Source organism: Globicephala melas, chromosome 5 (assembly GCF_963455315.2).
Source record: "Globicephala melas chromosome 5, mGloMel1.2, whole genome shotgun sequence".
In the NCBI taxonomy this organism is placed as follows: domain Eukaryota; kingdom Metazoa; phylum Chordata; class Mammalia; order Artiodactyla; family Delphinidae; genus Globicephala; species Globicephala melas.
The window spans coordinates 122439385-122464283 of NC_083318.1; the positions used below are offsets into that span (position 1 = coordinate 122439385).

Here is a 24899-nt window from a genome sequence, read left to right on the forward strand (position 1 = left end):
AAAGATCAGAGTAAAACTCCACCCTTAAGGTTTGGTTTGCTAAGGCAGAACAAAAGTCACTGTGATTCTAGTGACCAGCAGTTGTATGCCATTGGGTACTACAATTGCATAACTATTTCTGCTATTAAGAATGATTCAGCAATAAACGGAGGTCCATTTCCCTGTGCACACAAAGGCTCTTTTCTTACTTTCTTAACCTTAGGGGTATCACTTACTGTAATTTTCATTTACTGAGTGTTCGACAGTTTAATGGGCACTTCTACTACACACAGTCCTTCACTTCGGCTTCACAACAAGCCCTGAAGTCAGTATAATTTCCTCTCATTGTGAAAATCAGAGCATTTAGTGTCTTTTCATGAGCACTTACCAGTCACTGATAGAGGTGACAGTCAAACCTTGCTCTCCTGACTCCACTAAGTATTCTCACTCCCCTGCTGTCATTATGAGACTGGGCGATGCGAGTCCTGGCTGAGGTCCATGATAGAAGGCTGTTACTGAGAGTGAGGGATCAGAGCTGTGAGAGAGGAAGGCTGACAACCTGAAGCTAACGTGACCCTGTCCACCACACACACTCACATCACAGCACCTGTGTAGTGATGCAGGTGCACAGAGGGTGACCAGCTCAGCTCCATTTTATTTTTTAGATCAGGTGCTATAACGTGTCCTGGCTTTAGCACTGAAAAGCCTGTGACTTGGAAACCCCCTCAGTCATGGGCAAACCAGGACAGTTGGTCACCCCCATATGGATAATATTCTGCCTCTTTGTTTCCACCTAAATATCTGGTAGCACCTCTAGGTTCAGAAGATTCTTAGCCCCAAACTCTTAGGAAATTCTAGAGGCTTCTGGGAACACACAGTGGATCTCAACAAGACAGTTTTTACTGAGCCTGGACTCTGGGTCATTTTGCCCCAAGTGGTTACATTTTAAATATTTTAAAAATCTAAACCCTTGGTTACCTGTGGGAACCAAGTTAATAACAATGATATTTTCTACTAATTATGAAACAAGCAGTATAGGAAGTGCTTTTGATCCTCACTGCTAATCTTTGACACATAATGTGTTATTATTACTCCCATTTTACAAATGTGGTATTGAGGTCATACGTATTCAAGCAAGGTTCCAGACCCTGAATCAGGTGTATCTGACTCCAAAGCCCATATTCCTGCAGCACATTTCTCAAAGTTCTTCCAGGTCCCCTGTACCCTGTCCCAAGCAAATCGGAATTGCATGGCTACTTTGAGATCAGCACCCTTCTTTAGAGGCTCTTGGAAACTCTGGAGTGGAACCAGGCTCACAGCATTTTGGAGATACAGTACCCTGAGAGACTTGGCCCCAGAATGTCACAGAAACACTGTAAAAAGAGTTTACAGGGGAGATTCAGCTGGTAACTTCTCTAAACCAAAAATTAGGACTAACTACATGCTATATCATGAGACATGACCATGAACATTTTTATCTCAATTTTTTTTTTTTAATAGGTTACCTTCCAAATTTCAGTTTTTGACATTTTAACATCCAATCAATTCTCCTGGAGAAGGGATTAGGGCCCTAAAGGTTTATACAGATATTAAACCTTATTGGACACACTATTTTCTTGTAAAATGTTATTTTTTAGATTAGGTGCTATAAGATTTTGTCAAGGCCTTATGAAGGAGTTTACCAAATGAGTACTTTTTTGTTTGTGCTGATACCACCCATATTGGTACTCTTTTGCCTTTGTTCATAAGTAAACAACTATTTGTTGCTGAGATAAACTTTGGTTTCTTTGGTTTGAAAATTAAAACTCAAAATAGCTGTTTGGTCCACACCTGCTTAAGTCTATCTGATAATACCTGTAAGACATGCTGGGTTTCTTCAGTGTTTTGCTGCTAAAAAAATGGTGTTCACAGTCAAGGCTGATCGACTGGTAGTGCTTTTACTGGGTGGATTTAATTTGGCCAGTGAGTTAGAATGACTAATTCTAATTCTATTTTCTTTTCTCATGGACTTTATTTTTTTTTCTTTTTCTTTTCTAAAAAAATATTAGCAATCCCACTCCTGGGCACATATCCAGACAACACTATAATTCAAAAAGATACATGCACCCCATGTTCACAGCAGCACTATTCACAATACCCGAGACATGGAAACAACCTAAATGTCCATTAACAGATGAATGGATAAAGGAGATGTGGTCCAGGGACTTCCCTGGTGGTCCAGTGGTTAAGAATCTGCCTCCCAATGCAGGGGACATGGGTTCTATCAGTGGCTGGGGAATTAAGATCCCACATGCCGCAGGGGAACTACTGAACCTGCGTGCTCTAGAGTCTGCATGCCACAACTTGAGAGCCTGCGTGCCGCAATTACTGAGCTTTTGCACCACAACTAGAGAGAACTTGTGCACTGCAACGAAAGACCCTGCATGCCACAATGACGATCCCGCATGCTGCAACTAAGACCTGAAGCAGACACATAAATAAATAAATAAATAATAAAAAAAGATGTGGTCCATATATACAATGGAGTATTATTCAGCCATAAAAAAGAATGAAATAATGCCATTTGCAGCAACATGGATGGACCTAGAGATTATCATACTAAGAGAAGTCAGAAAGAGAAAGACAAATACAACATGATATCACTTATACGTGGAATCTAAAATATGGCACAAATGAACCTATCTGTGAAACAGAAACACACTCACAGACATAGAGAAAAGACTTGTGCTTGCCAAGGGGGACGGGAGGTGTGGGAGGGATGGATTGAGAGGTTGAGGTTAGCAGATGTAAGCTATTACATATAGAATGGATAAACAAGGTCCTTCTAACTGCTAATTCTGAATTAGGCATATAGATTTTAAATCGGACTTACAACACTATATTGCATTCAGAGAGATATCTGTGGGCAAAGCTTATACTAGGTTTTCAAAAGAAAGTTTTGTTCATATCTGTTGTCTGAAAAAATATTTCATGATCTGAACAGCTTTGAAGACTTAGAAAACCTGCTCCACTGATTGACTCCACAAGAGTAAAACGTCCTTTGTGTAGAATAAATTTACTTGGAGGTAAGTCTGCCAGTGCACCCCCAAAGAGTGTAAAAAATAAAATTCATCCTGGACACTCTCCTATCAATACAGTCAGTAGATCCAGGAGATTCCAGGATCAGTGCATCTTATTTTAAGAAATAGTGGCTTGAAGTATTTAAACAGCTACTTCAGAAGAGTGAAGCACTTGCCCAAATAAAAGCCCTTTGGCATCTGAGAGCCAGTATACAGGGTGGACTTCTGCTCTGCACTGCGTGCCTTTGTGCCATGCACAACCTGTACAACTGTATGAGACAGCCGTGTATGTAACGGTGATTTGGGTTCAGACCATAATCTGTCTACGTGCAGAGTTAACAAGTTTTACATATCTTACTATCCCCCAAATATCTATAAACTATAGTTATCCATACCTATATTCTATATACCCCCAACTCCTCTTTCCAAATTTTGACCTTCTATTCCAATTTGTTTACATTTTCTTGGCCTTATTTTCATTTATGTTTAATTACATGTTTTCCACAAACTACATCATGTCTTTGTGGCATGAAGTAGAGCATCAATAAATACACACACACATATGCCTAAAATCAGCTGCGCCTTGCAGAGCAGCTAAAGAAGCATACAGTACGTTTTTACTGAGTTGTGTTGAGCTGAACTAACCTGACATGTTTTTATATTCCCAGATATAAGGTGGATAAGAAAGCTTTCAGTCATTTTCAATAGGTTTGATTATCCTGTCTTTGTTAGAGCTCTACCCATGGTTTGATCATTATAAGTTACTGTATTGCTTTTCACAACTTGATCTGCAAATGGTGGGGCTCATGAGCCATTGGAAAGTCTTGAAGGCTATGAGTCATTGCTAAAGGTGGAACTTTTGAGCCAGACTATTTAACTGAAGGCACAAGATGCTGTTATTTACAGCAGACGGAGCCAAACATCAGGCAGAAAAAGCCTCTGTTTACTAATAAACAGAATGAAGAGAAAGACAGGATGGGCACCACTGGAAAAGTAAGCAGGACATTTCTGTATCCTCATTATGATCTAATAATGTGGGACTGATTGTTAGAACTTGGAATACCTTAACGTAATTAAATACTTGGGGTTATTTCTTGGGGAATTAAATGCCTTTTGAGCAAGCATACACTTGGTGGGGGGGACACTGGGTTGGAGTTTCAGAGAATGCCAATAGAAACAGGATAAAACAGCGTATTAAGGTTTTTCAGTAAGACAGTGGGGGAAAATGGAGAAATGTGGTTTCTATTGACATTATTGATAATTTAATTTCAGGATAGCTGGGCATTTGCGCTGGTAAGCAAAATGTTTCCATAAATTGACTTTCAATAGCACGCATTACATTCACTTCTGTAGTTCACAGGGTAACCAAGGTCTCATTCTCAGCCGTTAGAAAAGATTTTCCTGCTGTTGACAATGGAAAAATGCTAATTCTGGAATGCAAAGTGGACAAGAAAGTATCATGCTTTCAAGATTTCTTAATGGTACAGTTTTCATCAAAATACAAGTTAAAGAAATCTTTAAAAACCAAGAATGCATTGTAGGTAAAGTATGTTTATTCTTTTAAAACAGAGTTGGCTTTAACTTAGAAATAGTTTTGGCACTTTTTTCATTTGCAGGTTGGTCAGTATAGTTGCTTGCTTGAAATGGGTATGCCAATTGTTTATAGTGTTAGGTGCTTTCATTTGTTTGTTTTGTTTTTGTTTAAACAACTTTGCATTTAGCCTACCTTAAGGTTTTGGAAAAATGAAGATGACACTTGAAGTCTGGGTGATGTGACAAAGTGAGGAGGCCCTATGATGTTAGAATTTGAAATAATTCTTCCTGGAGTGGAATAGAACTAGAATAAAAGCATTCTAGTTTGGGTCAAGGACCCAGCAAAACTAGCTTAATCGGGGAATTAATTTTGGACTTTAGAAGCTAGCAACTCTACCCATAGAAATTAATGAATCTTAGGGTTGGAAGGAATCTTAAAAATTTGCAACTCCATCCAACCAACAGATGCTTGAGTTCTCGTTGTGCTACCTCTATAAAGTGGATATCTAGCCATTATTAGAATATTTCCAAACTGCTAACCTAAAGGCAGCAGTTTCCAGTTAAAATTAATGATACAGTATATAATTCAAGATATAGCATAAAAGCTATACTATTTTGATATAGAGATATGCATGCAATAGTGTGGTTTGCATTAGAGTTCTATATTGCCCAAGTTGCTTTAGGGTTTCAGTTGAATCACAGGAAAGGAGGGATTCTCTTTGCACTGGGGATTGCTTTTTTCTCTTTTTATAATAAATGTTTTCTTTTTCATTAAAAAAGTAAAAGATGATTGTTTAGTTTGCTAGGGCTGCCATGACAAAGTACCACAGAATGGATGGCTTAAACAACAGAAATTAATTCTCTCACAGTTCTGGAAGCTGGAAGTCTGAGATCAAGGTGCTGGCAGTAACTTCTGAAACCTCTCTTTTGGCTTGCAAATGGCCATCTTCTCTTTGTGTTTTCACATGGTCTTATCTCTGTATATATCTGTGTCCTAATCTCCTCTGCTTATAAAGAAACCAATCATATTGGATTAAGGACCACCCAAATGACCTTGTTTTAACCTCTTAAAAGACCCTATCTCCAAATACAGACATTCCGAAGTACTGGGGGTCAGGATTTCAACATGTGAATTTTGGGGGAACACAATCCAGCCCGTAACAATAATCATTCCAGAAAATTTGGGTAATCAGAAAATATGAGAAGAAAAAATCAACAATTGTCTTATATCTTACAGACTACCATTGATTTTTTTAAATTTCCCTCCTTACATTTTTCCATCCATATTTTATGTAGCTGTACTCGTACAATATATAAATATTTTTATCCTATTTTTCCAACTTAATATAAGCATTTTCCAAATTTATAACAATTTATAAACTTTTTAAATATCTAATTTCTAGATTTACAGTTCATTTACTCATTTCTCTATTATTATCTACATATTTGTTTACACATACTGTTTACATATTTCCCTTTATAACTAGTGCTGTGATGACCTCTAATATATACTAATATTTTTCTGAATTTACAATTTCCTTAAGTTAGGTTTTTTTAAATGGAATTACCTGGTGAAAGTGTCAAAATATTCTTAAGTAGGGTACAAAGTTTTAGTTATACAAGATGAATTCTGGAGATTTAATGTATAGCATAGTGATGATAGTTAACAATATTGTATTGTATACTTGAAATTTGCTGAGAGGACAGATCTTAAATTAAACCTTAACACACACACATGAACAAACACATGAAAACACAATAGTAACTAGGTAGAGGTAATGGATAAGTTATTTAGCTTGATTGTGGTGATCTTTTCACAATGTATACATATATCAAAACATCAAGTTATATTCCTTAAACATATACAATGTTTATATGGCAAAGATATCTCAATTAAGTTGCTAAACAAACTGTGACCACCCACAGGAAAAAAGAACCATTTTAGTATCCTGATGTATACTGAAAATTATTTTCCAAAGGTGTTGACATGAATGACACTGCCCATTTCACCACCCCTTTGACAATACGTAAGTAAAAAATCATTTTCGGGGCTTCCCTGGTGGCTCAGTGGTTGAGAGTCCGCCTGCAGATGCAGGGACACGGGTTCGTGCCCCGGTCCGGGAAGATCCCACATGCTGCGGAGCGGCTGGGCCTGTGAGCCATGGCCGCTGAGCCTGCGCGTCCGGAGCCTGTGCTCCGCAATGGGATAGGCCACAACAGTGAGAGACCCGCGTACCGCAAAAAAAGAAAAAAAAAAAATCATTATCGACCTAACAAGAGAATTACCTCATTACTTTTATTAAAAAAAATTTTATAACCAAGGAAAACAAACACTTCACTACATATTTACTAATTTGCATTTTCCTCTTTATGTTCTTTGTGTGTATCTCCAGGTATTGAGTAAACTACGTGGGAGGGCAGAAGAGGTAGTGGAAGTTTTAATGCTTTCCCTATCAATTCGATTATGCATTGTATATATCAAAAATGTTAACTCGTCATTTTTGCTTTAAGCTTTTTTCCCTCAGACTACTTGCTTGAATTACTTACATTTGGAAGATTTATTTACTGTGGCACTGTGATCCACTCATACTCGCTGGCCTCTGTTGAGATCTGTAAGCCTGCTGAGCTGTTCCTACATGAAGACACTTACACAAGCTATTCTGATTGTCTGGAACACTCATCTACTGAGCCCTTGTGTAGGTGCTTCATTAACATCATTCTCAGATTAAAGATAACCCACTTGCTCAAAGAAGTTGTTTGTTTGTTTTTTTCTGTCTACTCCATCTAAGCAGGAACCGCCTTCCATTATTCAAGGCTACATGATTGCTTCATTAACAGTATGTGTCCCAAATCTCAAATTCTTATTATACCTTTAGTCTTCATTAGACCACAAGCTCCAAGAAGGTATGGACCAAGTCTCTATTCACTACAGTACTTAGCAAGGAGCCTGGACATAGTAATGACTTAATAAATAATATTTGGAAAAAAAGAGATGTATGAATGAATAAGGAAAGGGATGTCCAAATATGTGGAAGAATAAAAAGGTGAGGAGCTTGTGGAAAATACACATATGGGCGTTGAAGTAGATTTATCCCAGACATAGGTTCAAGACAAGTCTCAGATCTATGAACGTATAACATTAGCATGCATGTACATGTCAATGACATATGTTAGTAACCACTTGCTTTTAAATTTCTTTGGAAAATCTTGGTGCTGGAACATTCCTCGAGACCTTCCACTAAGAATTTTCTACCAAGATAGAGGTGAGAGAAGGGACATTGGATATGGTTTTATGTTAGTATTCTAAGTTTTTTATTGTACTTGATATATTGGTACCATATTAGTACTTGGCTAATATATTATTAACCAAGACATTCTCCACTTTTAGGTATAATTTTTTACAGGAAGCTATATCTTAAGGCAAATTACTTGAATGAACACATATTCTTGCCTTTGCCTATTTGAAGATAGGTCAAACTTACAATATGAGGATGTGTTGGTGTCCCCCAAGATGCTCTTTTGATTTGATGATTCACTAGAAGGATTCATAAAACTCAGAACAGTTATTATATTCATAGCTACAGTTTGTTACAGTGAAAGGATACAGATTAAAACCAGCAAAAGAAAAAGCCACATAGGGTAGAGTCCAGGAGAGACCAGGTACAAGTTTCCAGTTGTCCTCTCCCAGTGGGGTCACATGGACAGAGCTTAATTCTCCCAGCAACAATGTGTGACAACACATATTAAGTGTTGCCAACCAGGGAAGCTCACCCAAGTCTGGTGTTTAGGGTTTCTATTGTGGGAACAGTCATGTAGGCACACAGCACACACAGGACTGACCTCAGCTACTCAAGACCCCAGTAGAATCAGGAGTTAAGCTGATGGATCAAAGCCCCAGACATATGAAAACAGGCATTCACCGTAAGTCACACTGTTAGCATCAACTATCTGGAGTAGCCCAATGTCTCAGATGTACAAAGACACTCTTAGTGGACAGGATATTCCAAGGACTCAAAAGTTATCTCCCAAGACCTGGTTAAGGTCCTAAGGTTCTTTGGGATAGTGAAATTTAAGTATTTATTAAAGATCATGAAGGGGATCAGAAGGGTAAAGAAAAATAATACTAAAAAGTGGAAGCTTACTATATTTTAAAATACAAAATAATAAAATATTATTTTAAATAATAAAAATTTTTAAGTGACCTAAAATTGACACTCTTGTTTTAGACTATAACTTTCTTCTATAATAATGATATGGATAATTCACTATAGATATTAATCTCCAGTTCCCATTCTGTAGAACAAGAAGGTGGGAAGGAAGAGAAGTTTTTTTGGTTTTGGTTTTGGTTTTTCAGATGGGGGGACATCTGAAGTTAGCAAGAGACTGGGGCCATGATCCACTTAAAGGCTTAGAGTCAGGGTGACATGAAGGTCAAAAATTACAACTTTCCAGATGGGTGATGGAGTCCTAGGGAGAAGTCTTTAGAGGCACAGTTCCCAGGTGGTCAGAAATATCACACTTCAGGGCCACCACAGCCTAAGTCTTGCTAGAGATTAAATAAGGAAGGCTGAAAGAGGTCCCAGAAGACAGTGTTAGAATCATAAAATTCTAGATTTAGAATTCAACCATCAACAAAAAATTCCATCTCAGATCTAGATAATAAAGCTAGCAGATAAACTAGTAGAAAAGGCAGAGAACGCCCAGTTTAGTTTCTGACATAAAATGTTGACCACAAAGAATCCATCAATAAACTTTGCTGCATAAATGAGTGAACGACTGAATGATACTTGAGAGAATGGCCACACTAACTTCAGAGCTCCAAATTCAGGAAATGAACTGAGGGGTTAGGATGCCGTAGCTGAAACTACAGCACCTCTGTACCCACTTAAATATCTGCTTATAAATTCAGACATTTCAAAACACATGCATACATAGACCTCCACACACAGGCTGTTTCTTCAGGTAATTCCTGCAAAGGAGGACAAAACTGGAGAATCAGGACATATGACAACACACCCTGCTCACACATAAGCCTTTGCATGTTAAAAAGAAAAAGAAAAAAAAAAAAAAGGAAGGAAGAAAGGGAAGAAGGGAGGGAGGAGAAAAAAGAAAGGAAAAGAAGACAAAAATGATCACAATAAGTTCCATACCCTTTTTGTGGGTTTCCTGATTTTCAGGTCTCCCTGATCCCTGCTATGAAACAGGATTAGGACTCTACAGCAGGAAAAGTGAGTTTTGGCTAGAACCTTGTTTAACATAGCACAGTACAGGGTAAAAATCTCCCAATTGATTTAACTACATTTCCTTCCTGGAGCTACACATGGATCATCTAATTGCAACATGGAAATTCAACTTCAATGAAAAAACAATTTATTTACAAATGATTCAGAGTTATGGTTATTAAGAAAATGCTAGTTAAACCAAATCTAAAACAGATTTAGCATGGTTTTGTGTAGAAGAGTAATAGAGATCCAAGTGCTTATTTAATCCTGTTATGAGGTTAGATGAGGTTATGGGTGGTGGCCAAAAAGGCTGCAAAAGCTCCCACAACAAAGGCCTGAATGATGTAACCTTTTATCAAAAGTTTTCATTTATCTGCAAATACTGATTTTGTTCCTTTTCTGTTCTCAGACATTCTGCTGTTTCTAGCTCTCTTTGTGGCATTCTCATGAGAACAAGTCATCCAGTCCTAATAACTCATCATAGTGATCTTCTGAATTTTGTGTTCTAATATTGGAGATACTTTGCAGGTTCCACATTTTAACCCTAGGTCTAACATTTACAGGAACTTGTCTCTCCACAGGTCACCCGTGGTTCAACTTGTGTGGCCTTTGGCCTGGGAAGAGTTGGCCTTTTGGTCATCATGGGCTGTAAGTCAGCTGGTGCATCCAGGATCACTGGGATTGACCTCAACAAAGACAAATTTGAAAAGGCCGTGGCTGTCAGAGCCACTGAGTGCATCAGCCCCAAGGACTCCACCAAGCCCATCAGTGAGGCGCTGTCAGAAATGACAGGTGAGGCTTCCCTGGTGGCGCAGTGGTTAAGAATCGCCTGTCAATGCAGGGGACACAGGTTTGAGCCCTGGTCCGGGCAGATCCCACATGCGACGGAGCAACTAAGCCCGTGAGCCACAACTACTGAGCCCGTGAGCCACAACTACTGAGCCAGTGCACCTAGAGCCTATGCTCCACAATAAGAGAAGCCACCGCAATGAGAAGCCCGCGCACTGCAATGAAGAGTAGCCCCTGCTCGTCACAACTAGAGAAAGCCTGCATGCAGCAACGAAGACCCAAAGCAGCCAAAAGTAACTAAATAAAATTAATTTCTTTAAAATAAAAAAGAAAAGAATTGACAGGCGGCACTTTGGGCTACAGTTTTGAAGTTATTGGGCATCTTGAAACTATGGTGAGAGCCAAGATTAGAGGAGCCACACAATACCCAAACTACCTTGAACGCACAGGGTAAACTCACTTTCCACAGCTTTACTGAAAGCAACTACCTGTTAGGCAAAATACCTGGTAATCATGAAGCACTTGTGCCTAAAAAGTCAAGCAAAACTTATGTGCAGGTCTGCTTGACCAAAGTATATCATATCATACCACTCTCATGTGATCAGACTGCCAGGGAGGGAGTCAACCAACTAGGCAAATTGCTTAAGTGTTAATCTACTTTGTATGTATGGCTTTTTTGGCAACAGTGATTCCATCTCTTGAACGTCAGCAAGTCAAACAGCACAAAGTGACTCTCTGGAGACAGAGATGGAGGAGATCCAGGGGCGAAAGGAACTATTCCAAATTTGGCAGTCTCTTCCCTCAAAACCACGATGTAGCCAACTTCTCACTCTATACCTGAGTTTGCTTTCTCCTTTCTGAATTCTCTTAAAATAGGAGCCTTCAACTTTTTAAAATACGCCTCCCTTGTGGCAGTCAGTAGCACCAGACTTCCATTTAAATCTGAGAAACGGGTCAGATCTCCTGGATTGGAAAGCCCCAGCCTGGGATAAGGTAGGGAGGGAGACTTGGAAATATGGGACAAAGTCAATTCTGCTCACAATTGACTAGGAGACTGAATTCGCTCTAATACTTTTGGTACTTTAGGAACAAGTAGTCTTTAATTTACCACTGTTTTCATTCCCCTTCCTTAGTGTCACTTAGAATTATTCCACAGCAACAAATACCATGTTTACACAGCCAATATGCAACACTGAATATTGCTACGGCCTACTGATTTCCAGATGATACTTTAATGAACATTGGTCTCTGAAAAATGCCAACATCTATTGCTACAACCTACCAAGTATTCAAAAAACTATTAATGAATGATTGGATGCGTGGATGACCAGAAAATGTGGAGTTAGTCTCAGAAATGTAACCAAGAAAGGGATTCCTTTGTCCCACATTTTAGTATTTGATTTAATTTTCATACTAAACTTTAAAATAACTGGATTAATTGATTCAGTATAAGTAATTTGATTTAGTTCAAATGGCTTTCCAAACCTTATCTGAAGTGATGATATTGGTCTGAAAATATAGGAATTTCTCCCTGCATTTTGGTCCATGGTAAACTGAAAATGCCATGAACACTGACCACATTAATTTCTACTTTCTGCCTTAAAGGACAAATGTATGAACGAGTTTAATTCATGACTAAAATTGTGTTGCGAGTGTTTTAAAGCAAGCAGAGGGACTTCCCTGGTGGCGCAGTGCTTAAGAATCTGCCTGCCAATGCAGGGGACACGGGTTCGAGCCCTGGTCTGGGAAGATCCCACATATGACGGAGCAACTAAGCCCATGCGCCACAACTACTGAGCCCATGAGCCACAACTAGAGAAGCCACTGCAATGAGAAGCCCGCGCACCGCAACGAAGAGTAGCCCCCACTCACCACAACTAGAGAAAGCCCACGTGCAGCAACGGAGACCCAACACAGCCAAAAATAAATAAATAAATAAATAAATAAAAAGAAAGTTTGAAAAAAAAAAAAAGCAAGCAGAAAGAAAAGGCATGTGAGCCTAATTTCACTTCATGACTTGGAAACAAAACCAACTACTGGAACTGCAATAGTATGTAGGGCATTTCTGAGCCCATGACATATTATGAGACATGAGAAACCAACAGTCTCCCTCATTCTAAACTCAGATTGATGCCCTTGCATCCTGCAGCATGAACTACGGGGTCGGCGTGGTGGTAGGGGCTTCTCTATCAGCCGAGATACTCACCTATGACCCAGTGCTGCTCTGCGCTGGACGCACATGGAAAGGATGCGTTTTTGGAGGTAAGAATGGCAGAGCCTTATTTGTTTATTGTCAGTCTCTCTGCACTCAATGAGAGGATTCTCATGCTTCCTGAGAGCAGGGATTGGGTATGTTATACCTCTACCCTATTCCCAGCCCCGGAAACAGTGCCTGGTCCTTAGCATATTCCCCAAAGACATTTAGTGAATAACTGAATTTTACTTCTAATTCCTGGGTAATCCATAATCTCCCCACATCACACAAAGAGTCGAAGCGAGGAGGCTCAACTTGTACCTCTTGTGTAGTTCTCAGTTCAAGTCTTATTTCCCTGAAGGAGCCCTCTCTAAAGAATCTCATCTGTACCAACCAGCCTCTCATTTTTTGTGCACCAGGTACTGTGGAAAGAGAACAAGGCTTGGCCTCACATTAACCGTTGTCTGTATCTTTGGTTACCTTGACAAGAGCTGTACTAGCCGAGTGCTGAGTGGGCTCAAGAGAAAATGGGAGAAGAGGAAGTGGAGCAGTGAACTGTAAAGTGGTTTCTCTGTAAAAGGAGCAGAGACATGGGGTAGCTAGAAGTTGTGGGGGAAATAGAGGTTCCTCATGGGGTTTTTGCCTTTGTTTCTTAAGATGGGAGAAATACAGCTCATTTGTGTGCTGTTAAGGATAGTCCCGTATGGGGAAAAGGTAATAATGCAAGAGAGAGAAGGAACAAAGATAATAACACATAAAGATCATTCAGTAAAGTCTAAAGAGAACATGTATGCTTACTTACAGGTTGGGAAAGCAGAGATGATATTCCAAAACTAGTGACTGATTTCCTGGAAAAGAAATTTGACCTGGACCAAGTGACAACCCATGTTTTCCCTTTTAAACAAATCAATGAAGGCTCTGAACTGCTCTACTCACATCAAAGGTATCTGTTTTTTATAGTTCTCTTGTCTCCTCCCCATAGGTCACTTTTTAAATTTAGTATTTATAAATGCATCTGTTTCCTTCATATTTTATTTCTGATTATCTTATGTAGCAAGATTGATATAGCTGATTACTTCTTCTTCATAGACTTATTATGTCATCGTCTTATATCAACCAATTTTTTAAAAAACCTCTGGACTTCATTCTTTTATACTAGATTGATTTCATCTTGGCTATTTTTATTTCAGCACAAAGCTGCTCACTTCTTCAAGTAATGCCACAAAATTTCCTTACTTTACAGTTTTCAAAGTGCTTTTTAAAATGTGTTTTCTTCTGATCATTGAAAGTTAGGTTTTGTTTGCTTGTTTGTTTTTTAACTTTTGACCTCCTTCATCTATTTCTCCCACCCAATACTCCTGCTTCTGGCAACCACCAATCTGTTCTCTGTATCTATGAAGTTGTTGCTTTAGATTCCTCATACAAGTAAGATCATACAGTATTTGTCATTCTCTGACTGACTTATTTCACTTAGCATAATGCCCTTGAGGTCCATCCATGTTGTTGCCAATGGCAAAATTTCATTCTTTGTATGGCTAAATATTCCATTACACACACACACACACACACACACACACACACACACACACACCACATTTTCTTTATTCATTCATTCATCCATGGACACAGGTTGTTTCCATATTTTGGCTATTGTAAATAGTGCTGCAGTGAGCATGGGGGTGCATATATCTTTTCAAGTTAGTGTTTTTGGTTTCTTCAGATAAATACCCAGAAGTAGAATTGCTGGGCCACAGAGTAGCTCTATTTTAATTTTTCTGAGAAACCCCCATACTGTTTTCTATAGTGGCTGCACCAATTTACATTCCCACCAACAGTGCATGAGGATTCCCTTTATCCACGTCCTCGCCAACACCTGTTACTTATCTTCTTGATGGTAGCCCTCCTAACAGGCGTGAAGTGATATCTCATTGTGTTTTGATTTGTATTTCCCTGATGATTAATGATGTTGAGCATCTTTTCATGTGTCTCTTGGCCATTTGGATGTCTTCTTTGGAAAAATGTCTATTCCGACATACACCTTTACTTAGTCAAGCAATATTAATAACTTAATATGGTCACTTTGAAAAATAGTTACTAGCTGTTATCCAAAGAAACATAAATTCTACTCTTAGGAATTTTGTTTCAAATATTACCTTAAGGCAGTGGCTTCTAAATTGACATTTATAAACCTAAGCTCTTCAATTTCCATCGACTTCTACACAGCTCCACTTGAATGTCCCACTTGCATCAACTTCACTCAAAATAATGCTTCCACCAGTATATCTTATCTCAGCAAATAATGCCACTTATTCTGCTTTTAGAGACTAGAAGCCAGAGCATCATGTTTGACTCCTTCTTCACTCTTGCCTACAACATGCAAACTGATGCTAAGCTCTGATAGTGCACAGTCCAGTTTCTCCTCCAGGATTCTCCCTCTAATTGCCCATGACTGTTACCTTAGTTCAGTCCAGTAATCTCTCACCTGGACATGTTAACACAGTAGCATGATAATATGTCTCCTGCCTTCTGTATATTACCATATTAGCCAGGCATTCACTAAGCTGCTAAAACTCAAGTTGCCCCCAAATGTCAATGACTTAGCATGGTTTTGAAAGCCTTTACTATTGGACCACAACCTACTTTGTTAATATACCCAGTTATTCAACAACTGAGAATTTAGCACCCACTCTATCACAGCCTGTGTGCTAGGCTCTGGAGATAAAGTAAGGGAGCAGGGCTCACCTACTTTTCTCCTTGGCACCCAGAAGTCTAAGCACACTGGATTATCCTTCCTGTTCACACCTTCCTAGCATATTCATGCTTTCCCTTCAGCAAGGAAACCCCTTTCCTCTTGTCAGCCTTTGCAATTGTACCGATGCCTCAAGAATCAGCTCAGATACCCATATGCATATACTCATATACCGATTCATTTTCTTTCTGGTGGGGACCTCAGGCCCAGAAGGATTTCCAGTAACAGAATTTACCTGAAGTTTCCTAACCCAGGCAGAAAGGACAATTGTATAAAATGTTCTTGTTTGGGAGGTGTGGAAACAAATCACTAAAAACCATCATTTTACACTTCAGCATTCGAACTGTCCTGACATTTTGAGATTCTAAGTGACAGAAGGTCTGTGTCACGTGATGGTGACCTGGGCTTCCCTTTTCACATTTCCTCTGCTGTGACCATGGATCTGTTTCATAAATACAAGCAGAAGTACAAGATTTGATGAAGATATATAATCTTTATGAAATAAAGATTTAGTATCTTATGAGGACCTGGGAATTAGCAGGGCGTTTAGGTCAACAATATTAAAAATTTTAATTTACATGTTCTAAAGCCATAATTATATATTTTGAGATATATATATACACACACCCACACACAAACACACAATTGGATTTTTTTGTTGGAATAGAGATTTTTGAAAAAGACTTTTACCCACCTGCCACCACTTAGAGCAGATTTAGCATATAAAGATATGGTACGTGTATTTCCTACAGTAATATTAATTTTATGGATAGTGTTTAACACATTGTAACCTTTCTTTTTGGATGTAAATGTAAATATTTTTAAAAAGCATTTGTTACAAATTAACTTGGATTAGGTTTTGAAATCAGCTCATTGCATGGTACAAGTTACTTGATTAGTTTAGAAAAGAAATAGTGAAATATAAAGGAGGGGCACACTTTAAATGATTAACTTTAAGAATCATTTTATAACTAGATGAACCTGAAAAGCATCCTATAAGGTGTCATGAGGCTACTTGCCAGCATACATTGACATTTCAGAAAATGTCTTTTTGTAATACTACTTAAACATAAAAGTGCAGCTAGAATCATACTGTAATATATATACTAATGTTCAGTTCAATAAAGCAGAATTATAAATCCCTAAGTCCCACTTTACTTAGTAATGACTCATTTAACCAAAAAATGTTTTCAATTTGGTACGACTGCACTGGCATATCTAGCTATATCTATATATATGATATACTTAAAATTCTTAATAAAATTTAAATGTTTTATAAAACATTTTATGGTGATATATTTTGTTTGAAGAGTGCAGTTTTATTTGTTATAAAGCTTTATTGACTAAAGTAAGGCACCTGAAAAACATACAAAATACTTCATAAGAAAAATAAGTAAGGTGGGCATAGCAGAAATAGGAGGTTTCAATATAAGGTCGTCATATAGCTTGGACAGTCCTGCCTTGGGAGATTGCAAAAGGTCCAGGTAATTATGAGTCACTTTTACACAATGAATATTTCCCAATGAAAAGTGGCTTGAACTCAAGGGGTAAAAGGTCTCTTTACCAGTTTGTTGGTCTGCTTAATCTAGGTTCAAAAAACAAAGCAAAACAAAAAACGGGAGAAATATCTAAAAAGTATGTGAAATCCCTTCATCAAGCTGTTTAGGTATGGCAATTCTCAAAGCACTTATAAACAGTCACAGTTTATTAGAAAAAAATACATACATATATGCATATACACACCACACACACACACACACACACACACACACACACAGTCTCCACCTAAGCATCATTCAGAGACATTTCCCTCATCCATTAGCAACATCTATAGTTAGGACCCTATGACCTAATTAATGAAGGAAAACTGACCCCCAAAGCATTTTTAATCCATATGTAAAATGGGTTAATGTTTATGTACCTTATCTCAAATTTTGAAAATACTTATTACATAAGGATACCTAAAGTTATATACAAATATAGTTACATCAGAAGAAATAAATCCCAAAAGGAGTAAACATTTATATTCTCAGGTCACAGTTTTTGAAATGAACTCCACTTTAGGCCTAGAGTTTCTTATCAATTATATAATATATATAATCTAATATAATATAATTATAATATAACATTATATAATATATATAATATAATATAATCTTATCAATTATATTTTTTAATCATTATGTATGTCACAATTTTATAGTAATATAAAATTTACTACTGTAATTTACTACCTCACAGCGGAGACCCCAGGGAAACATAATTATTACTATTAATTTTATTATGTTTTGATTCATTCTGTTGTTGGTTCTAGATTTTTTTTTGGTTTCTTTATTTTTTTGTTTGTTGTTTAGTTTTTTTATTTAGTCTTTTGGGATCTCCATGTTTTATAACATATTTTTATTTTTTTACACATTTCTATTCTTACTTGGCTTTTCTGTTGTTCTGTGTTTTTTTGCCTAATTTTTTTCTTCCTCTTTTTCTTTAATATATGTTTCTCTCTCTTTTTTTATATTTCCATTTCTACTTTTCTGTTGTCCTGTGTTTTTTCCCTTTTTATTATTATTTTTTAAATCATTTTTATTAGTTAGTTCCCTTGCTTCATTCTTCAGTTGGCACACTGCTTTGGGTTTAGTTTTTAGGTTTTGTGTTTTTGATAGTTTAATTGTAATTCTTTGATTTCGTATTTGAGTTCTTCTATTTGACTGGTTGTTCTCTTGCTTTTTGTTTTATGTGGTTCTGTTTTTGTTTCTTTTGTGTGTGTGTGTATTTCCTTGTTTCTGTATTTGTTTGATTTTGTTTTTAGCATTTCTCTGGGGTTTTGTTTGTCTTTCTTTTTCTGTAATATATTTTCTATTTTATTTTTTTATATTTCTATTTCTATGTTGCTTTTCAGTTGTTCTGTCTTCTTTCCCCTTTTTCTTTTTCTTTTTTTTTAAATCATTTTTGTTGGTTTCTTTTGTTTCTTTGCTTCATTCTACAGTTGGCACTCTGCTTTGGTTTTGTTTTTTGGTTTTATGTTTTTGTCAGGTTTTTTAATTGTTTGATTTCATTCTTGGGTTCTTTTGTTTGAGTGTTCTCTTGCTTTTTGTTTTATTTGGTTCTGTTTTTGTTTCTTTTTTGTAAGTGAATGTTTCCTTTTTTCTATTTTTGTTTGTTTCATTTTACTTTTTACCATTTGTCTGGGGTTTTGTTAGTTTTCTTTTTTTTTTTTTAATCCCTTTATTGCTGGGATGAGTGACTTATGGGGTCTTGGTTCCTGCACTGGAAGTCGGGCCTGAGGCTCAGGTCTGGGAGCACCAAGTCCAGGAAGCTGGACCACTAGAGAATTCCCAGGCCCAGGGAAGATTAATCGCCAAGAGCCCTCACGGAAGCCTCTAACTGAATCCAGACCTGGCTCCACCCAACTGCCAGCAGCTCCCAGCGCTGGATGCCTGACACCAAACAACAAACAAGACAGGAACACAAACCCACACATCAGCATACAGACTACCTACAGTCATACTAATCTCACAGACAACCGAAAACACACAACCTGACACATCCCTGCTCATCAGAGGGAAAAGACTCAGCTCCACCCAACAGAACGGAGGCACCAGTCCCTCCATCAGGAGGCTTACACAAGCCACTGCACCAACCTCACCACGAGGGGCAGAGAGCAGAAGCAAGAGGAACTACAACCCTGCAGCCTAGGGAAAGGAGACCTCAAATACTGTAAATCAGACAAGATGAGAAGACAGAGAAATGACTTGCAGGCAAAGAAACAAGATAAAACCCCACAAGACCAAATAAATGAAGAGGAAATAGGCAAACTACCTGAAAAAGAATTCAGAGTAACGATAGTAAAGATTATCTAAAATCTCAGAAATAGAATAGAGAAAATACAAGAAGCGTTTAACAAGGACCTAGAAGAACTAAAGAGTGAACAAACAGAGATGAATAAGTAAGGAAACACAAGCTTTAAATGACACAATAGACCAGATAGATTTAATTGATATCTATAGGACATTCCAGCCAAAAACAACAGAATACACTTTCTTCTCAAGTGTACATGGAACATTCTCCAGGATAGATCAAATCTTGGCTCACAAAACAAGCACTGGAAAGTTTAAGAAAATTTAAATTGCATCAAGCATCTTTTCTGATCACAGCACTATGAGACTAGATATCAGTTAGAGGAAAAAACTGTAAAAAATACAAACACGTGGAAGCTAAACAATATGCGACTAAACAACCAAGAGGTCACTGAAGAAATGAAAGAGGAAATCAAAAAATACCTAGAAAAAAATGACAATGAAAACACGATAACCCAAAACCTATGGGATGCAGCAAAAGCAGTCCTAAGAGGGAAGTTTATAGCAATTCAATCTCACCTCAATAAATAAGAAAAATCTCAAAGAAAAAATCTAGCCCTACACCTAAAGCACCTAGAGAAAGAAGAACAAAGAAAAGCCAAAGTCAGTAGAAGAAAAGAAATCATAAAGATCAGAGGAGAAATAAATGAAATACAAATGAAGAAAACAATAGCAAAGATCAATAAAAATAAAAGCTGGTTCTTTGAGAGTAAAACAAAATTGATAAAACCTTAGACAGACTCATCAGGAAAAAAAGGGAGAGGACGCAAATCAGTAATATTAGAAAAAAGAAAGGAGAAAACACAACTGGCACTGCAGAAATACAAAGGATTATAAGAGACTACTACAAACAACTATATGCCAATAAAATGGACAGCCACAAAGAAATGGACAAATTCTTGGAAACGTACAAATTTCCAAGACTGAACAAGAAGAATTAGAAAATATAAACAGACCTATCACAAGTAATGAAATTCAAACTGTAATTAAATATCTTCCAACAATCAAAAGTCCAGAACCAGAAGGCTTCACAGGTGAATTCTATCAAACATTTGGAGAAGAGCTAACACCAATCCTTCTCAAACTCTTCCAAAAATTTGCAGAGGGAGGAACACTCATAAATTCATTCTATGAAGCCACCGTCACCCTGATACCAAAACCAGAAAAAGATATCACAAAAAAGAAAATTATACACCAATATCACTGATGAACATAGATGCAAAAATCCTCAACAAACTACTAGCAAACAGAATCCAACAACATATTAAAAGGATAATACACCATGATCAAGTGGAGTTTATCCCAGAAATGCAAGGGTTCTTCAGTATATACAAATCAACCAATGTGATACACCATATTAACAAATTAAGGAATAAAAACTATATGATAATCTCAATAGATGGAGAAAAAGCTTTTGACAAAATTCAACACCCATTTTTGATAAAAACTCTCCAGAAAATGGGCATAGAGGGAAACTACCTCCACATAATAAAGGCCATATATGAAAAACCCACAGCCAACATCATACTCAATGGTAAAAAACTGAAAGCATTTCCACTAAGATCAGGAATAAGACAAGGATGTCCACTCTCACCACTCTTATTCAAAATAGTTTTGGAAGTCCTAGCCATAGCAATCAGAAAAGAAAAAGAAATAAAAGGAATACAAATTGGAAAAGAAGTAAAACTGTCACTGCTGCAGATGACATGATAGCATACATAGAAAATCCTAAAGATGCCATCAGAAAATGACTAGATCTAACCAATGAATTTGTAAAGCAGCAGGATACAAGATTCATGCACATAAATCTCTTGTATTCCTATACACTAATGATGAAAAATCTGAAAGAGAAGTTAAGGAAACACTCCCATGCACCACTGCAACAAAAAGAATAAGATACCTAGGAAAAAACCTACCTAAGGAGACAAAAGACCTGTATGCAGAAAACTATAAGACACTGATGAAAGGAATCAAAGAAAATGCAAACAGATGGAGAGATATACCATGTTCTTGGATTGAAAGCATGAACAATGTGAAAATGACTATACTACCCAAAGCAATCTAGAGATTCAATGCAATCCCTAACAAATTGCCAATGGCATTTTTCAGAGAACTAGAACAAGAAATTTTACAATCTGTATGGAAACACAGAAGACCCCGAATAGCCAAAGCCATCTTCAGAAAGAAAAACGGAGCTGGAGGAATCAGGCTCCCTGACTTCAGACTATACTACAAAGCTACAGTAATCAAGACAGTATGGTACTGGCACAAAAACAGAAACACAGATCAATGGAACAGGACAAAAAGCCCAGAGATAAACCCATGCACATATGGTCACCTTATCTTTGATAAAGGAGGCAAGAATATACAATGGAGAAAAGACAGTCTCTTCGATAAGTGGTGCTGGGAAAACTGGACAGCTACATGTAAAAGAATGAAATTAAAACACTTCCTAACACCATACACAAAAATAAACTCAAAGTGGATTAAAGACCTAAATGTAAGGCCAGACACTGTAAATGCTTAGAGGAAAACATAGGCAGAACACTCTATGACACAAATCAGAGCAAGATCCTTTTTGACCCACCTCCTAGAAAAATGGAAATAAAAACAAAAATAAACAAATGGGACCTAATGAAACTTAAAAGCTTTTGCACAGCAAAGGAAACCATATATAAGACCAAAAGACTACCCTCAGAATGGGAGAAAATATTTGCAAATGAAGCAACTGACAAAAGATTAATCTCCAAAATATACAAGCAGCTCATGCAGCTCAATATCAAAAAAACAAAAAACCCAATCCAAAAATGGGGAGACCTAAATAGACATTTCTCCTAAGAAGACATACAGATTGCCAACAAACACATGAAAGGATGCTCAACATCACTAATTATTAGAGAAATGCAAATCAAAACCACAATGAGGTATCACCTCACACCAGTCAGAACGGCCATCATCAAAAAATCTACAGACAATAAATGCTGGAGAGGGTGTGGAGAAAAGGGAACCCTCTTGCACTGTTGGTGGGAATGTAAATTGATACAGCCACTATAAAAAACAGTATGGAGGTTCCTTAAAAAACTAAAAATAGAACTAACTATGACCCAGCAATCCCACTACTGGTCATATACCCTGAGAAAACCATAATTCAAAAAGATACATGTACCACAATGTTGTTGCAGCACTATTTACAATAGCCAGGACATGGAAGCAACCTAAATGTTCATTGACAGATGAATGGATAAAGAAGATGTGACACATATATACAATGGACTATTACTCAGCCATAAAAAGAAACGAAATTGAGTTATTTGTAGTGAGGTGGATGGTCCTAGAGTCTGTCATACAGTGTGAAGTAATTCAGAAAGAGAAAAACAAATACCGTATGCTAACGCACACATGTGAAATCTAAAAAAAAACGGTACTGAGAACCTAGGGGCAGGGCAGGAATAAAGATACAGATGTAGAGAATGGACTTGAGGACACATGGGAAGGAGGAGCTGGGAAGAAGTGAGAGAGTAGCATTGACACATATACACCACCTAATATAAAATGGATGGCTAGTGGAAGCTGCTGCATAGTATTGGGAGATGAGATCGACGCTTTGTGATGACCTAGAGGGGTGGGATACAGAGGGTGCGAGGGAGGCTCAAGATGCAGGGGATATGGGACATATGTATACATATGGCTGATTCACTTTGCTGTACAGCAGAAACAGAACGTTGTAAAGCAATTATACTCCAATAAAGATATAAAAAAAAAAGAAGTCCATAATCTGAATCCAACAATACATTAAAAGGATCATACACCATGATCAAGCGGGATTTATTCCAGGGATGCAAGGATTTTTCAATATCCACAAATCAATCCATATGATATGCCATATTAACAAATTTAAGAATAAAACCATATGATCATCTCAATAGATGCAGAAAAAGCTTTTGATAAATTTCAACATCCATTCATAATAAAAACTCTCCAGAAAGTGGGCATAGAGGGAACATATCTCAACATAATAAAGGTCATATATGACAAACCCACAGCTAACATCATACTCAACAGAGAAAAGCTGAAAGCATTTCCTCTAAGGTAAAGAAAAAGACAAGGATGCCCACTCTCACCACTTTTATTCAATGTAGTTTTGTAAGTCCTAGCCACAGCAATCAGAGAAGCAAAAATATAAAAGGAATCCAAATTGGAAAGGAAGAAGTAAAACTGTCACTGTTTGCAGATAACATGATAACTATACACATAAAATCCTAAAGGCACTGCCAGAGAACTACTAGAACTCATCAATGAATTTAGTAAAGTTGCAGGACATAAAAATAATATACAGAAATCTGTTGCATTTCTATACACTAACAATGAACTACCAGAAGAGAAATTAAGGAAACAATCCCATTTACCATCACATCAAAAATAATAAAATACGTAGGAATAAACCTACCTAAGGAGGCAAAAGACCTGTACTTCGAAAAGTGTAAGACACTGATGAAAGAAACTGAAGATGACCCAAACAGATGGAAAATATACCATCTTCTTGGATTGGAAGAATCAATAATTATATTACTTCTTTGAAATGATAGCTAACTAGAGTTTTTTGTCTGTTTACTGTTTGGTTGTCTGATTTTTGCTCAAATCTGTATAGTTAAATTTTAATCTAGTTCCCAGACTATATGACTTTTACAATTTCTACACTTTGGAGCTAATAGGAATTTTGTTTTTAGCCTAGTGACGTATTTTGTAAGTCTTCCATAAATGTTCAAAAAAGAGGCTAGCCTTTGTAAGTAGAGTATATAGCATATATAATTTTACCTTATTATTTTTATTACTCAAAATGTTTACATATCAAGTACATATCAAGTACTTTACATATCATTACTCATATTAATGAATAATGTGCATTTGAATCACCTGAGGATCTTGTTAAAATGTAGATTCTGATTTAGTAGGTAGGGGGTGGGCCCTGAGATTCTTCATCTCTAACAAACTCCCTGGTGATGCCCATGCTGTTGGTCCATGGACGTCACATTGATTAGCAAGAGTTAAAGCCATTGTTCATTTGTATTTTGTAACTTGTAGCGCAGGCATTCTCATGGATAGAGTGTTCCAACCTGTTTATGGTAGATTAGCACTTCCAAGTTCTCGTTAAGTGTTTGCTTCTATCATTTTCTCTGTAATTAAAACTTCTAAAATATTACATTATTTAACGCCAGGATATTTGTTGACAATGCAGCTTTCCTTTTATCAATACAAAGTGATCCTCTTTATCTGGTCTCACGCTTCTTTGACTTGAACTCTATATGATGTTTATGAAACCATCTTGATTTCTTTTTGTTTGAATTTGCCCAATATATGCCTAAAGCACAATAGATGCTCAATAAGAATTAATCAAATGAATAAAGTCATCATCACCTATTCTTTAATTTTTAACCTTCATCATTTTGTTTTGCAAGGTTTTGTTTTTTTTCCTTACCCACTCTATGGTTTCTTGATGAGTATCTCAAATTTGTTCTCTAG

General features: G+C 37.2%; 1 protein-coding gene across 1 annotated transcript; it reads left to right on the top strand.

Annotated features, from left to right (window-relative positions):
- The first annotated feature begins 455 nt into the window (after nt 1–455).
- Nucleotides 456–15885, top strand: LOC115858155 (all-trans-retinol dehydrogenase [NAD(+)] ADH7-like). The gene is made up of 6 exons (XM_060298712.1): nt 456–500; nt 10375–10585; nt 10927–10976; nt 12709–12844; nt 13581–13719; nt 15861–15885. The coding sequence occupies exons 1-6, from the start codon at nt 456–458 to the stop codon at nt 15883–15885; spliced, it is 606 nt and encodes a 201-aa protein (XP_060154695.1).
- Nucleotides 15886–24899: the final 9014 nt, after the last annotated feature.